The 16,240-nt window shown below is 39.4% G+C and overlaps 1 protein-coding gene and 1 pseudogene across 5 annotated transcripts; one reads left to right on the top strand and one right to left on the bottom strand.

Annotated features, from left to right (window-relative positions):
- The first annotated feature begins 1,205 nt into the window (after nucleotides 1-1,205).
- On the top strand, nucleotides 1,206-14,034 carry LOC149026795 (putative helicase MAGATAMA 3). 5 transcript variants are annotated; one of them, XR_016173530.1, is made up of 10 exons: nucleotides 1,206-1,409; nucleotides 3,112-4,688; nucleotides 7,602-7,790; nucleotides 8,423-8,518; nucleotides 8,618-8,780; nucleotides 8,930-9,056; nucleotides 9,167-10,933; nucleotides 11,043-11,630; nucleotides 12,637-12,749; nucleotides 13,948-14,034. XR_016173530.1 is itself a non-coding variant. In XM_089156289.1 (9 exons), the coding sequence occupies exons 3-9, from the start codon at nucleotides 3,284-3,286 to the stop codon at nucleotides 11,331-11,333; spliced, it is 4,038 nt and encodes a 1,345-aa protein (XP_089012415.1). In that variant the 5' UTR covers nucleotides 1,206-1,409; nucleotides 2,903-3,009; nucleotides 3,112-3,283; the 3' UTR covers nucleotides 11,334-12,630. The 5 variants fall into 5 exon arrangements, 3 of the variants coding, with proteins under 3 accessions (XP_089012415.1, XP_089012407.1, XP_089012422.1); XR_016173531.1 differs by lacking the exons at nucleotides 12,637-12,749; nucleotides 13,948-14,034 and adding an exon at nucleotides 11,790-12,630; XM_089156289.1 differs by lacking the exons at nucleotides 12,637-12,749; nucleotides 13,948-14,034 and adding an exon at nucleotides 2,903-3,009 and having other exon boundaries at nucleotides 11,043-12,630.
- A 76-nt stretch (nucleotides 14,035-14,110) lies between these two features.
- LOC149026796 (pentatricopeptide repeat-containing protein At2g29760, chloroplastic pseudogene) lies at nucleotides 14,111-16,039 on the bottom strand (annotated as a pseudogene).
- Between the last annotated feature and the right edge of the window lie 201 nt (nucleotides 16,040-16,240).

The following is a 16,240-nucleotide window of genomic DNA, read 5'->3' on the forward strand; positions in this document are numbered from 1 at the left end:
TTCTACATGTGAAGTAAATGAGCTAAAGAAATTATTTACAACAACAATGAAAAAAAAAATCTATGTATATTTGTACCAAGTTTCATCCACTCAAGGTAGTTAAGAGAGACTTACACTTTCATAACATCAATTTATAGCAAATATAAATTCTATAGTAACAAGTATCTCTAATCATCTAACATATCGTGGAAAAATATTTGACGAACAAAAGAAGCTTAACAATGACCAAAAGACATGCGAAGTATGTCAAATCTTGTTTCCAACCATGAAGACCTGTCACATGATAATGACCAAAAGGTTCACAAGAAGCTAATCAATTTCATGTGATTTGTGTCAAATCTTAGATGTATTTAGTTGCTTGAGTAAGTCGGAACTAAATTTAAGCAAGTCGTTATCCTTTTTATTTTAAGTTAAAATTTTACTTAAAAAACGAAAACAAGATCACATTGGCAAAACACACGGGATTGGATATGAAAACATTGAGACCAGATTACGAGTAACTTAGTAAGAAACTGACATCCCTAAAGGAATATGAGTTCAGAGTTCAGACTAGACTGTACCCGACAGTATTTCTATTAATCATACCGAACTTAAATTAAGATATGCGAAATTTTCTAACAGCAAAGAGGAACTAAATCAGCATAGAAACTAGACCAAGCCACTAATTGCATTAAATAAAGACCAACAAAATTTGTAATCTTAGCCGTATGTATGTATGTATGTGAATGCATGTGTGTTTGTATCATAACTATTATTGGTTAAACCGACATGAAAAGAATCCGTCACAGTTGGATTGGAATCTGAGGATTTGTGTAAATACACATGCAAGAAAAACCGTAAATAGTTTTGGATTAGAAAAACATTATTGGTAGCACCTAACTTTGTAGTTATTTATTTATTTATTTATTATTTATTTTAATTCTTTGTAGTATAAGACAGAAGTTAACCTAGAAAGAAAGAAAGAACGCAGATTATCCAAATATATTTCCAATGACCTCTGATCGTCAATCAAGATCAACGGGAGCATTTGACGATGGCATTTATTGTAAATAAGTTAAAGAATGAAGGGTTTTTAACAAGATATAGTCCTATTTATTTACTTGCCTAAAAGGGATAAAAAAAACAATATTCACGAAAACCATAAAATCAGAAGAAATCCAACTATCTATTTAGCCGGGAAAAGGTTTAACGGCGACCGGGGAAACATTTGTCCGGCGTTTTGGCTTCGATATTTCCTATATAAACCCCTTCACCTTACCCTTCCTCTTCTCATATTTGCATTCTCTCCTCCCTATCGAGTCCTGGATTGGCGCTAGCTTGCCCTCTCTCTCTCTCTTCTTTTGTCTCCCTCGCTTTCCTTACTGGATTTCTCTCTCAAAAGCTCTCTTAAGTTTCGGAGCTCACGAGAGGTAAGAATCCTTATCTCTCTCGGAACTCAGTGCTTCGTTTTACTTTCTTTTTGGATTATATTCTAAGATTGTGGAGAACTTAACTATGAGTAGATTGAAAACTTAGATATGTTAGCGGAGGAACAGATCGGGATAGTGATACCAATTCGCCTGGATTTTGAGGTTCGGTTAATTAATTTGTTAATTGTCGCCTTGCCAATCATCGAGTCCAAGACTCTGTCTCTTTTGAGGATTTAAATAGATCAGATTATGATTTGCAGACAGATTTCATAGTTTAAATTGAAGAGTCTTCCTTCTTCGATATGAATTAGCTGTTGACTTGTGTCGTTTTCCCTGAGCTCTGAGCCATGAAACCCTAAGGAAAATGCTGAATCACCGGAAAAATAGCTTGGTTAGAGTGATTAGAATATTTTGCCGACAAGCCTTTAGAATATGTTATCTCGAGGGTTTTTGTTTCAAATGCATTCTTTCTGTTAGTTGAGGAAGACACTCATTTCGTTTCTGAGTAGAGTTAGGTGTATTGAGTCGATGTGGAAGTGGGTATTTTCACTTTCTACCCGATTGGTTCGATCGTGGAATCTTTGTTTCAGTTTTGCAAACTTTGGATCTTGGATTAAGATACCTGAATGCTTATCTAGGTCACCTAACGGCAATTAGGAGGATATAAATGTGATTTCTCTCTAATTATTAAGTAATTTTATTGATGAGATTGTTCATGCTTCTGATTCTCTTTCTTGTCTTTGACATGGGGTATCTATACCCCTGTTTTACATCACGTGTTTGTTGGATTTATTTTTCTTATTTTCTGTATTGAATTTACATTTTATTCACTCCTAGTTTCAAATTGACTCTATTTGTTAGGTTGATCTATATGTTAGGTTCATCTATTATGCTTTTTTGAGTCAATGGCGGTCTTTCAAAGAATATGAGTGACAAGGTTTGGAATGGTTATGTAAACTTGTCCTTTCTTCATATAATGTTCCTTGAAACAATTCTCGAGTTTGACTCTCAACCACATTTTTTTTGGGGGGTGGTGGGTGGGGTGTTGTTCATTCCCTTGAATGTGTTCATTTATATTCTTTTGTGCTTATGCAGTGGACAGAAGGTATTTCTCTCGTGATGCAATAATTTATCTCCTCTTCCCGTCTCTCTTATTATCATTCTTAATGCCTAGCTGCTGATTATATTGAAAATAGTGTTGGCAGTTTTTCTATTAACCCGACTCAGCTTCTTTCTAGTGGGCTGACATACTTCAGTATCTACACTAACATCATAAATCAAGGAAATTCATGGATTTCTCTTATTTCCTTTGATGCAATATCCATACAGCTCACTGTCCAATGTGTATTTATACTCTTTAGATAAAATGCATTTAAATTTAGACTGTGAGGTTGGTTTCTTGTGTGCGTGTGACTGTTGGGAGGCTTTATTATTTTTTTCTTTTTCCGTTGAGAATCAGTGGTTAATTTAAAAAAAGTTAATAATTTGTGCAGCTTGAAGCCCCCGACAATTTAAATTGCAATCCAGGAGAGAAGTAAGACAATGACTTTAATGTGGTTAACTTAATATGGATATTTTTTTGGTTCATGAATTTGAACTGGTGCGTTTTGTTTCTTCCACTTGTTTTATTCTTTCTTCTTAGTTTTTTTTTCATGACTACACCCAGTATTGTTTATTTAGGTGTTCCAAATTTGATGTGCAGGAACCATCATAATCTCTGAAGTCACATGAGAGTTTTGTAGTTGTAAAGAGTCATCTCTCTTCAGCTGCATCATTGGAATGACATGTGCTTTTCTGTGCAAAAGAAATCCACGTAAAGCAATACATAGTGCTGTTTGGAACTATAGTTTAGATCGCATGCATTTACATATGAGATGGGGTGTCGAGGAAAGCCTTTCTTTGATCTTAATGAGCCGCCTGCCGAAGTGGAAGAGGAATCTGATGGTGTTGTCAGCTCCCAGCATCAAAAGTCACTTCTATCTTTGAATTCTCAAGCCTCTGAGTTGTTACCTTCATCAGAAGGTGCTCAGAGAATACTGAATAACCATGCTTTCTCCCATGCATCCTCTGTTTCAGGCTTCCAGCCTTTTGTTAGGCCTAAGAGTATATGTAGCACTGAAGAGGGTGCAAAACAGAAGAAAGTTGATGACTTGAATTCCGAGAATGCATCCTCTATGTATAGTGAGGATAACAAATCAACTCTGCCACTGGCTGCAGTCCCTTCGCATTCTCAAGTTGTTGAAAGAGAGGAAGGAGAGTGGTCTGATGCAGAGGGTTCTGTTGATGCCTTTGGAAGCAATTCTGACAAAGACAAACATAAGCAATCAACTAATGTTGATGGTGAAAGCGCAGACACTCATGAACTCGCAGGGAGAGCTGATCTTTTTGCTACTAACAAGACATTTGAGAGTATGTATCATGATTCCCATTTGCGTGAAGGTACCAAAGACGAAACCACAAATGTAACAAAGGATGAGAACTGTAGTTATGCTTCTTCAGGATTGGATCCAGAGTCATCTGGACGGACGAGTAACAGTAGCCGACATTTAGAGAGTAATGCCAAAGGGGATGTAGTTGTGGATGGACAGGAGGAGTCTTCCCTGGTTGTGAATAAAAAAGAAGTCAAAGGAATTGAAGCAAGTCATGCTGTTAAATGTGGGACTAATCCTGGGAAGAGGCACAACATTGACCAGCACAAGCAAGCAATGTTGGGGAAAAAACGTAGCAGGCAGACAATGTTTCTTAATTTGGAGGATGTCAGACAAGCTGGCCCCATTAAATCTTCAACACCAAGACGGCAAGCCTTTTCATCATCTGTAACAACCCGAACTGTTAAGGAAAATCGTAATATTGCTCCCCTAGCTGAGCGCAGTGGAGAAAGGACTACCAAGGATCAAAGAGGAGATGTAATGTATAATGAAGGAGGTACTCCGCTGGATATTGATGATCAGAAATCTGAATCCAATGGTGATATAAACCAGGGACCTCTAGCAAGACCTAGGAGGCTAAATGGTGGCACTGAAACACCAGCAGAGGTACATCCACTATCAATTCCGAGACAAAGTTCATGGAAGCCGTCAGATTCAAGGCAACTTAAGAATCCACTTGTTTCAGCTAGGAAACAGGTTGGTCCCAATCAAACTTCCATGGATCCAAAGTTGGGGAACAAGAAGCATCTTCCTACTAAAAAACAAAATACAACTAGCTCACAGTATCAGGATACATCTGTTGAACGTCTACTGCGTGAGGTGACCAATGAAAAGTTTTGGCATCATCCAGGTTTGAAATCCTTTCTCATATTTTCGTGTCACTTGTCTCTTGATCATTTTCTTTCCATTTGTCGTGTTCTTTTGGCCTGTACTTCATTCATATCTATCTTTTCCTTATTGGTTAAATTGGTTAAAGGTGCATATTGGCATTCCAATGCTTCTCTCAATTTTGCTGACTGTAAAGACAAAAATGTCATTTTCTTGGTTGGTTCAAGCCAATCTGTTGATTCTTTTAGTTCTCTCAATTGTAGGCAGCTTATTCTGGTGCTCAGCTTACGTGACACGGTTTTACAAAGTTTTGTCATCGACAGTGTATGATAGTTGTATGCTGTACTGGTTGTTCAAAATTAAGTTTTAAGTGGTTGATTGGAAAGCAGCAAGTAAACCATAACACACTAATTTTTCATGCACTTCAACTCTTCTGCTTCAGAACCTATGGTAAATGACTTTGACTGTGTTGGAAGCTATACATATTGATGTGATGTGGATTATCTCCTGTGGATTTTCAAAAATGTAAGAAGATTTGCTCCAGTCCCCGTTCATTTCAGAGGGTACCTTGGCTGCAAAGCTCAGTAGATCCCAAAATCTGGGGGATCCTGTACTGAATTTAATGACACAAATTAATTACTTCTATACCCATCATAGATATTTTTCTTTATTTCATGGCATGATAAATGGTAATAATCAATAACAATAACAATATTAATTATTTGTTGATGAATGTTGAGGCTACCATTTTTGATAATAATGATATCAAACCCAAATCACAATACTTTGATCTTGCTATAAGATTAAGATTGTGCAGCTAAAGGATTTTGTGCAGATTAGGGATGTCTCTTGGTGCTTATTAGTGGTCAAACTTGAGGGAAGGGAATCTATGTGAAGATTTGTGATTTTATGTTGAGTAAATGCTTGTAAAAAGATTCTCCTTTTGCAGTTTTAAAGATTTCCACTTTTAGTAATTCTGATTTCTGATAACAACTGATGAATCTATGGATGCTTCTATTATATGGAATTTTTTGCATGTTGTTTTATTGGGCTTAGATTGGTTATAGCTTGATTTGTGATCCTTGGAGCACTGCGGCCAGTTTAGACCATTGGATAGAGAGGATATTTTCTATTGGTTACATGTAAAATTTGGAAGAATATTATTTACATGACCCTGTAAAATAGTTCAACCTTATGGTCCATTTATTTAGGTTATGGAGGTTGACCTCTTCAATTTGACCATTTGAATAAGTGATCAACTTTTGAACTGAAAGTTTTAGGCTTCAAATCAATTTTGTGATATTCCTCCGTATTAAATATTTTACTCCTGTTTTCAGCCATTCAAACTGCTGAAAGCTTATTTTACACTATTTCTCAAAGCTTTACATTTCCACATGGCAGAATCCTCCTAGTCTGAATGAGTGGATAACATTTGTTCAATTATATTTGCATAGATCTTGTTCACTAATAAAGGTGCAATGTACTGGATATTTAGGTCTGTGTGAACTGTGAACACAGGGTTTTTAACAGGGCCTATAGGGAAACATTTGTCTTATTAGATTATAGGCCTGCAATATCTTAAGACCCTTCCCCCTGTACTTCTAGTGGTTCAAATGTAACTTTTAGATTTTGGTTCAGGAAGACAAAAGAGATTTACTTTTTCCAGGTGTAACCTGTAGCACTCAATTTGTTTGCATCTGGGATTTTAGGGCCTAAAGCTCTAACTAATTGTGTATATCGGTGCTATCTGAGTTTGCATGGTCGAATGCCGGCTATGTTAGGCCCCACCGGGTTTTGGTTCTATTCTATATATATGCTATTTTATTTTTAGTTTTCTTTAGAGTATCTCCCATAAGAAGATATTCCCTAAAATCTCTAACTTTTTATTTTATTTTAATTTTTTTTGTTCCGTCTTCAGTAGTCAGGGTTCTTTTATTTTTTATGCAGAGGGGACAAGGGATTACTTTTGGCTAACAGTTCAATGATGTATTTGTAGAAAGGGTGATGACGTGACAAGGCTGGAAGCTTTCTAATATCTCAGAATAAATGGCATATTCTGCTACTGGCAAGCGTAATTTGCTGATGCAGATTAAGTAGAGATGCATCTGTTATTACAGAAAAAACCGGTGACAGAATAACAGTGCTTCAAAGGGTATCGCATCAACAAAGAAAGTGGAAAATAGGCCATTACTTAGAAGAGAGACAAAGGATAATTTTTTTTAATTTTTATTTTTGGGAGGGGGGAGGGGGAGGGGATAGGGAATAAAAGGAAAAGAGGACAATTGTAGGAGAGCGAAGTGGAGGAGATGGGACTCATGGCATTATCAGTTGGTGTGTTTTTTTCTTTTTTCTTTTTTGCCCAGGGTTGGGGGTTGGGGCAGAGAGAAGAAAGAGTCAAGAGTCAATAATGGAGTCAATTTCAGAGATCTTATCTCTAGTTTTGTACATAGCAATTTAATCAACCTATCACTCCCCAATTTGACTTAACCTTACTAACTAACTACAACACTTGAAAGGGATTTTTCTAGATCTAACTGACTGGACTATTTAATAGCGCATAGGCCCATCACCATCTTACTCGTGTACTTAATCCTGTGTATCTCTTAAATCCCTGCTTTTCAGCTCACATAAGTTGCCTATTACATTAACCCAAAAATAACAAGCCCAAGGCCCATAGGACCCAACGATGGGCTGGAGTAAAGTATTCAAAGGCCTAATTGGCTCGATTCCACACCCTTAACTGCATCAAAGTAACGGCGTTTTATTTCATTCTGAGGGTTTCTAGTTTCTATTCCCTGTGTTCAAGTATCATCTAGCTGCTGTTTTCTTTTCTTACCTGTGTTATTTTGTTCTTTCATTTTTTTTGTAGTGTGTTAAGTTGATGCTTCTCTGTCTCTATATGACACTAAGCTTTTCTCTTTCCCTCTTCCATCAGAGGATACAGAACTCCAATGTGTTCCTGGACGATTTGAATCCGTGGAAGAGTATGTCAGAGTTTTTGAGCCTTTACTTTTTGAGGAATGCCGGGCACAACTGTATGGTACTTGGGAGGAGCTTACAGAAACTGTTTCCAGAGATGGGCATATAATGGTGCGAATAAAGAACGTCGAAAGACGAGAAAGAGGTAATTAGCTTTTCACATCTTATTTTATGTAGTGTTTTAGGACAGGATCCGCTGCAGAGTGACTGGTTGATCTGTTGACCTGGCGACCCATGTTAGTGATTTTATTCATTTTTCTAGCAACCATGGTACCTACCCAAGCAGTTCTGTTTCTATATTTTCTGATTTGTCTTTTGTCATCTGTAGAAACCTAACTAGTTCATTCCCCGCAACACCCAAACCCTCACCCCTCCTTTTGGTTTGGGGGCTGGGGCTGGGGGGAGGGGAGATGCTTTAATTGTGGGATGGATTATTTGAGACCTTTTCAGTTGAATTTGGTGTGGTTAGTTGACCATTTCTCTGCAATGTTGAATCTCCATGAGTTTTGCAACCTCGACAAACAAATTTTGGAATAAAAAGAGAAACATTAGAGCTTTAGCAATTGTGACTGAACTTTCTTGGATTGTGTTTGCTTCAGTTTTTATGCATAATTTTTTATGTGTTTGGTCTGCAGTGGTCTATAAATTTTTGTGAAGCTTGATATTATGTTTTAGTTTACCCCGTGTAGTTATTAAACTGGTGAGTTACTAATGATTGACTTTGTCTGCAGCCTTTGTTTGAGTTTTAAGCATTATTAATTCATTTATGTAATTTAGGATGGTACGATGTAATAGTCCTTCCTATGCATGAATGCAAGTGGACATTTAAGGAGGGTGATGTTGCAGTTCTTTCAACTCCGAAGCCTGGAACAGGTTTAGTATGAGAGCTAATTTTCTGTTTGGTCATGTTTGCACTCTACATGGTATTATAGTTTACAGTTGATTGTTTAACTTGATACTCTTGTCATGCAGTGAGATTTAAGCGGAATCAGTCTGCTGCAAATGAAGGTGATGGTGAGACTGGACTTACTGGCCGTGTGGCTGGTACCGTTCGGAGATATATTCCTATCGATACTCGTGATCCTCCTGGTGCCATCCTCCATTTTTATGTTGGTGATTCATTTGACCCTAACAGGTTGGATTTGAAGCCTGGATTTTTCCCTGTTTGGTTGTGTTTTCAGTTATTTGCAACTCATGCGTTAAGTAAATTATTTTCTTTACAGTTCTGCATAATATTAGCTACCTCACTAATTTCCAATGATTTGCTTTCCTTTGTGTCTTCAGTAATGATGATCACATTTTAAAGAAATTTCACCCCAAGGGAATCTGGTTTTTGACCGTCCTTGGTTCTCTGGCAACTACTCAACGTGAATATGTTGCTCTACATGCGTTTCGTCGTCTCAACTTGCAGGTGATAGTTGGATCAAAGCCTTTTTTAGGCCGAGTTTTGTAATGCTATTTGTTTTTGTAGTGTATTGGTATAAACAATGGCTTATGAAACAATTTTATTGTTTTCTGCAGATGCAAACTGCAATCCTTAAGCCTAGTCCTGAACATTTCCCAAAGTACGAAGAGCAGCCCCCTGCAATGCCTGAATGTTTCACTCCTAACTTTGTTGAACACCTACACAGGACGTTCAATGGGCCCCAGTTAGCTGCCATTCAATGGGCTGCAATGCATACAGCTGCTGGTACAAGTAATGGCTTGAACAAGAGGCAAGATCCATGGCCTTTCACTCTGGTTCAAGGGCCTCCAGGCACAGGGAAAACGCACACTGTGTGGGGAATGCTAAATGTTATCCATCTTGTTCAGTACCAGCACTATTACACTGCCCTGCTTAAGAAAGTTGCTCCTGAAAGCTATAAGCATGCTAATGAGAGCAATTCTGAGAGTGTGTGCACCGGATCAATTGATGAAGTTCTTCAGAGTATGGACCAGAACCTCTTCCGAACACTGCCGAAACTCTGCCCGAAACCTAGAATGCTTGTGTGTGCTCCTTCAAATGCAGCTACTGATGAGTTGCTTGCACGTGTTCTTGACCGTGGATTCATTGATGGTGAGATGAAAGTCTATCGACCTGATGTGGCTCGTGTTGGTGTTGATTCACAAACTCGTGCTGCACAGGCTGTTTCTGTTGAGCGAAGAACTGAGCAGCTGTTGGTTAAAAGCCGTGAAGAAATTCTTGGATGGATGCAGCAACTAAAAGTCCGTGAAGCTGAATATTCACGTCAGATATCTTGTCTTCAGAGAGAATTAAATGCTGCAGCAGCAGCAGGCCGAGCTCAAGGATCAGTTGGAGTTGACCCAGAGGTTCTTGTTGCTCGGGACCACAGTCGTGATGCATTGCTGCAAAACCTTGCAGCAGTCGTGGAGGGAAGAGATAAAATTCTGGTGGAGTTGTCCCGCCTTGTTATACTAGAAACAAGATTTCGTGCTGGTAGCAACTTCAATTTGGAAGAAGCTCGTGCTAATCTGGAAGCGAGTTTTGCCAATGAAGCTGAGATTGTTTTTACAACAGTCTCAAGTAGTGGGCGGAAATTGTTCTCTCGTCTTACTCATGGTTTTGATATGGTTGTTATTGATGAGGCAGCCCAGGCTAGTGAAGTTGGAGTGCTTCCTCCTCTCTCTCTTGGTGCAGCTCGTTGTGTTCTTGTTGGGGATCCGCAACAGCTACCTGCAACAGTTATCAGCAAGGCAGCTGGGACCTTGTTATATAGTCGAAGTCTTTTTGAAAGGTTCCAACAAGCAGGTTGCCCCACAATGTTGTTATCTGTGCAGTATAGAATGCATCCCCAAATCAGGGATTTTCCTTCAAGGTACTTTTACCAAGGGCGTTTAACTGACAGTGAAAGTGTAGTTAAACTACCTGAAGAGCCTTACTATAAGGATCAGTTGTTAAGACCTTACGCATTTTATGATATCACACATGGAAGGGAGTCCCATAGAAGTGGATCTGTCTCGTATCAGAACATTCATGAAGCACAGTTTTGTTTCCGGATTTATGAGTATCTTCAAAAGGCTTGCAAATCCTTGGGTGTAAGCAAGATCTCTGTTGGCATAATAACACCATACAAACTGCAGCTAAAATGCCTTCAACGTGAATTTGATGAGGTTCTGAACTCAGAAGAAGGTAAGGACCTCTATATCAACACAGTAGATGCATTTCAAGGCCAAGAACGTGATGTGATAATCATGTCCTGCGTTCGGGCCTCCAATCATGGTGTCGGTTTTGTTGCGGATATTCGTCGAATGAATGTTGCTCTGACACGTGCAAGAAGATCACTATGGGTATGGACATCTTTATTTTCCCACTTTCATACACCATCACACAATGCACAAAACTACATGCAACTATTGTTGATACGGCAGATTACTAAAGTTTATTTTTTAATAACAGGTAATGGGCAATGCCAATGCTCTGATGCAATCTGAGGACTGGGCTGCGTTAATAAATGATGCCAAGGCGAGGAATTGTTATGTGGACATGGAGTCTCTCCCTAAAGATTTCCTGGCTCCAAAAGGATCTTCTCACACTCCATTGCCAGGTAAGGCCTTATCTAACATGAGGGGCTTGAGAACTATTGGGCCAAGGCAGAGATACTTGGACATGCCGCCAGAGTCCAGGTCTAGCATTCCATCAGAAGAGGAGGTGAAGTTAAATGTGTCATCATCTAGAAATGGAGGATAAAATGAGGCTGCCTACAGAGAATTTTGGGGATGGTTTGGATCAGTCGGGAGAAATTTCAAGATTAATGGCATTACAGCTTCCAGAGGAAGCATAATGTTGCAGGAATCTTGGGCAAGAGAGGTTCATAATCATAAAAATGGTTGATATATGGAGATCTCTGCTGCTTTTGAGAATGTTGAGGCATTAATTAATTTTTGATCTCATGAAGCTTGGACAGGAACTCGGCAATTTCAAAGGCAATTAGCTCCAAGTTCTGTTATGCAAAAAAGCCAAAAGCAGTCAGAACAAACTCCTGTGGTAAGTTGAGTTTGGTCGATTTTATTTTTTCTTCAAGAGGGTTGGTGGGTTTGCTGGTTAACTGGTGAAGCAATGGGTTGGGAGGATACAAGCTAGGGACTCTGATGGATGACACCAACTTTATACATGTTTATTGCACTTATGGCTTCCATATGGAAGAATGCAGGCATGCCTTTTCAGTAGAAAGATGGATGCTAATGAAGATGCTGTCAACTGCTCCACCGGGCTTCAAGATGTACTCTACCAAATCTTTTGGGTCCTGAGATTGGCTTGCGAAGTGAGGACACCAGGTTTTCCTCATCTTCTGTTTCTAGGTAGACTTGAAATCGGTCACCTGTGATAGCAAGCTCCAACATCTGCAAAAGTTGACCTATTATAAGTTACCATGCATCATACTAGATGTCCCCGATAAAATAATGTTGGGGCCAAGCTTTGCTAATGTGCTTGTCAGTTTTGTAGCCCTTGTCTTACCGAACAGTCTTCTGAAATATATTGGGAAAGTATGGGTCGCTTATAAAAAGAACCCATATAGAGTGATAAGTTTTCTCTGTTAGAGGCAGGCAGATCTGTTGGGATGAAAGTATGTTCCAGATCATGTAGGTTGATAGATTTTTCATTCACCGTTTGTTCAAAGAGGTAAAAATTGAGAATGCAGTCTCGTTAGGTGTTAATGGTATCTGCAATGTGTACAGGCAATTGGGTCGTCTCCCGAATTGGGGTGTTGTAAATTATCAGCTCTGTAATAATCTATAATTCTTTTCTTGTGTACCTTTTGATAATGAATGCAAAATTCGAGGCGATCCCTGGTTCTGCATATTTGTGGCTCCCTAATATTCTGTTCAATATCTTCTTAAATCTGGTGTGCCAAGAAGGCAGTTATTTATTGACTGGCGGAGGGGCCGAGACCTCTCTGCCTCATCTCTTATAAGTTCATGTGTCTTCTCCAATTTCTTCGTTGTTTGTTATAGCTGCTTACTAACCATCATCTTCCCCTCTTATGGAGTAGCTAGCATTGGGCTTTGAGGAGGATTTTCTATTTAGGTGATGGGGTCACTGATGTGCATTTTCGCGCTCTGCTTTCACTGCAACTCCGCAAGTCTCCCTATGGAAATGTTATAGGTAAGAAAGGAACACTACTGCCTTGTCAATGGATCAGCAAATTAAATTAAATTTGTTGTTTGTGTTTCAGATGATGACATAAACTTTTTTTCTTTACCTGGCTGAGATGACAAAGTTCAACTACAGAAATTTATAAAGTTTATTTCCTTGTCAGAAATGGACCATCCATTTTCTTGCAGGTGTGTGCCAAGTATTGTAGTATCACATCAAATGGTAGAAATCTATTTACAGGCCACATCAGTGAGTTGATTGATGTGACTTGTAGTTTCCACCACTGGGACACTTGTATAAGGAAATTGGTCCACTCAACTACCGTGTTACCTAAACCGTTTGTCTTTAATTAATCTGCCAATCCTTTACCAAGCTGGTTTTAGCGCAACCCTTTTTTTTTCAAAAATTTCAGATAATTCCAGCTATTGTTCTTATTCAGTTAATTATATTACAAGCGAGCCTCAGTAATGGTTGGTCCAACAAAGTTAAACCACTATTCGCTTCCATCTGTTTTGTTTTTCTTCTTTCCTGCCAATCCTCAGTTCTAAGAACATGAGTTACAGTGGATCATCATAAATATCAGTCAGTTAAGTTAATTCAGGGTCGGGATTTAAAGGGTTCCATCCTGCCATCAGAAAATGGCAAAGATAAGCATGCTTGTGTTGGCATCATTTTTGCAAGCCAGGGCTGGCTTTCTCATCCACCTAATCACTTAGCATTTCCCACACGTCCCCACAGCACTCAAAAAGCTCCGAGAAACTGATCATCTTGAAACATGAACTGAAAGGCCTGCATTCCTGTATGAGTTGGGAGTGTTTAGTGTTTTGCTTTACCAAGCAGGTGTTGAGGCATCAGTATGTACCCTGTGATTGCCATCAATCCAGTCTTCTCTTGTGAGCTAAAAGCACACGGTTTATACTTTATACCATCAATGCATTCAGGTGTAAAATTTTATCAGGTTTAAACCTGAAGACTTCCTTGAGTTTTCTTACCCTCTCCGCATGATACTGTTTATCCTCTTAACACATTTATATTTTGAGAGGAGAGGAGTACATAAACTCCAGAGGTAAGAACCTGGCTACCTTAATTAATTGTAAGGGTAGTTACGGCAAAGTTTGACATTCACTTTATAAATTTCAAACTCTTACACGAGATTCTTCTGAGGGGTAGCAAGCTTCTTAGTAACTGATCTTTCTTCTCATCCTAGGTGTTGAGCAAGAAGACCTGGAGGAACCGCACTGATCTTTCTTCTCATCCTTGGTGTAGCGCAAGAATACCTGGAGGAACCGCACTGGGAGGTTCAGGAGGTTGGATATGAAGATGCCTAAGATATCCAAATACACAGCGGAAGGAACTTTCTTTAACACCACTTATATGCCATGCACCTCTCTGTAACCAATTTGGCCAAGTTGATGGTTGCTCAGCTCCAGCCATTTTTCCACTCTTGGCTGGCTGTTTGCCTCGACCAAACTTAATCCTGGTATCTTCTTTATCCCTCCTTCCTCCATCTTCCTCCTTATATTCTCTACTAGGGTCCATTTACCCTTTGAAGCATATATATTTGAAAGGAGCACATAATCTCCACAGTGATCTGACTGCAGCTTGAACAAATTTTCGATGGCAATCTCAGCCAAGTTGACATTTGAATGCAATCTGCAAGCACTGAGAAGGGCCCTCCAAACTATTGCATTTGGCTGAATTTCCATTGAATGGATGAAAGCATATGCTTCATTGAGCCAGCCTGCCCGTCCAAAGAGGTCTATCATGCACCCATAGTGTTCCATAGTTGGAGCAATGCAGTACCTATTTCTCATGGTTTCGAAGTAGTAAACTCCTTGATCAACCAGACCTGCATGGCTACAGGCATGCAGAACACCTAAAAAGGTGATTCCATCAGGCTCCTGACCATGATCTAACATTTGTGATAAGAGATCAAGTGCATCCCTCGAGTGCCCATGCATGGCTAGCCCTACCATCATGGATGTCCAAGCCATGACATCCCGTTTTGACATTTTATTAAAAATCTCCCTTGCCTCATTGATACACCCACATTTTGAATACATATCAACCAAGGCAGTATCCAACACTTGATTTGACTTGAAGCGCTTCTCTGTAGCATATAGGTGAACCCTCTTTCCAATATCTAGTGCCCCAACATTAGCACAAGCTCGTAGTGTACTTACTAATGTGGTCTCATCTGGGTCCAAGCTGCTTGCTTCCAACTTCTGAAACAGTTCTAAAGCTTCATTGGAACGATTATTGAAGACACAGCCTCCTATAAGTGCATTCCAGACGCCAATGTCTTTCCTCTGCAGGTCACTAAACATCTTCTTAGCTAAGTCAATCTGCTTGCATTTTGCATACATATCTATAATAGCAGTGCCAACTTTGATATTTGATCTGAAGTAGGATGGATTCTCAGCAACATAAGCATGAAACCATCTCCCAAGCTCGAGGTCATTGTTCTGTGCACAAGCAGAGATCACACCTACCATGGTCACATCATCAGGGCTGATACCTTCCACCCACATCCATTCAAACATTCTCAATCCACCATCCGGCAGACCATTCTGTACATAACCTGAAATCATAGCATTCCAAGTAACAATATTCCGACTCCCCATTTCCTCAAACACCTTCTCAGCAGAACCCAGTTCTCCACAAGAGAAGTAGAGATGAATGGCAGTGTTGGCAACAAAGAGATGTGAAGCATGACTGCTTTTCATGGCAAGACCATGGACAGCTCTCCCAGTCTCGAGCATGAAGGATCGGGCACAACCCTTGAAGACAAAAGCAAAAGTGAAGCTGTCCGGAGGAACGGCACGCCGAAACATGTGGATAAAAACATGGGGAGCACGGTGAGGAGTTTGGCTGATGGCGAAGCCTCTTATGAGAGTGTTCCATGTGAACTGATTTGGGTGTTGGGCTTGAGTGAATATAAGCATGGAATGGTTCAGGCCATTATCTTGCTGGAATTTGATGGCGGAGGCCTCCACAAGCTTTCCGATCAAGAACTGATTGTGTTGGAATCCTAATGTTGTGATGTGGGCATGCACTTGGCTTAGTTGCCTGAAAGTGGAGCATCGATCTAAAAGAAAGAGAAGTTCCTGGGCTTTCTGGGTTTGGTGATGAAAGTCTGATCTGCAGTGAAAAGGTTTGAAAGTGGAATTTGGGGATAAGAGTTTGAAGAACGTTTGGGTCAGAGAACGCCTGCAAATTGAATGGCGCTTAAAACCCATTTGAGTAATAACGACGAATACATTCCTTAGATTATAGACTCTGCAATGCAGTCAAGAAAGTTAGACGTTGACTTTCTGGAAGGATTGAAAGCCTGATAGGAAGTTCAAGCACGCTCACAAGTAAGTCACAAGCCATTTGTTAAAATAAAAGTCCGACAAGCCTTTTTTTTTTTTTTTTTTTTTCAAAATTTCCACACATTTAATTGGGAGAAAATATGTTAAAGCTTGCATCTAAACCAAAAATAAATAAATAAATTAAAT

The sequence above is a fragment of the Hakea prostrata genome, chromosome 1 (genome assembly GCF_041222555.1).
Source record: "Hakea prostrata isolate BN-2017 chromosome 1, UWA_Hpros_2, whole genome shotgun sequence".
Classification (NCBI taxonomy): Eukaryota; Viridiplantae; Streptophyta; class Magnoliopsida; order Proteales; family Proteaceae; genus Hakea; species Hakea prostrata.

What these genes read in the sequence shown, in the direction of transcription:
- LOC149026795 (XM_089156289.1), top strand. Translation starts at nt 3,284, where the DNA reads ATGGGGTGTCGAGGAAAGCCTTTCTTTGATCTTAATGAGCCGCCTGCC. An exon ending in CGTCGAAAGACGAGAAAGAG is followed by an intron (nt 7,791 to 8,422) that starts GTAATTAGCTTT and finishes TATGTAATTTAG; the next exon opens with GATGGTACGATGTAATAGTC. An exon ending in AACTCCGAAGCCTGGAACAG is followed by an intron (nt 8,519 to 8,617) that starts GTTTAGTATGAG and finishes CTTGTCATGCAG; the next exon opens with TGAGATTTAAGCGGAATCAG.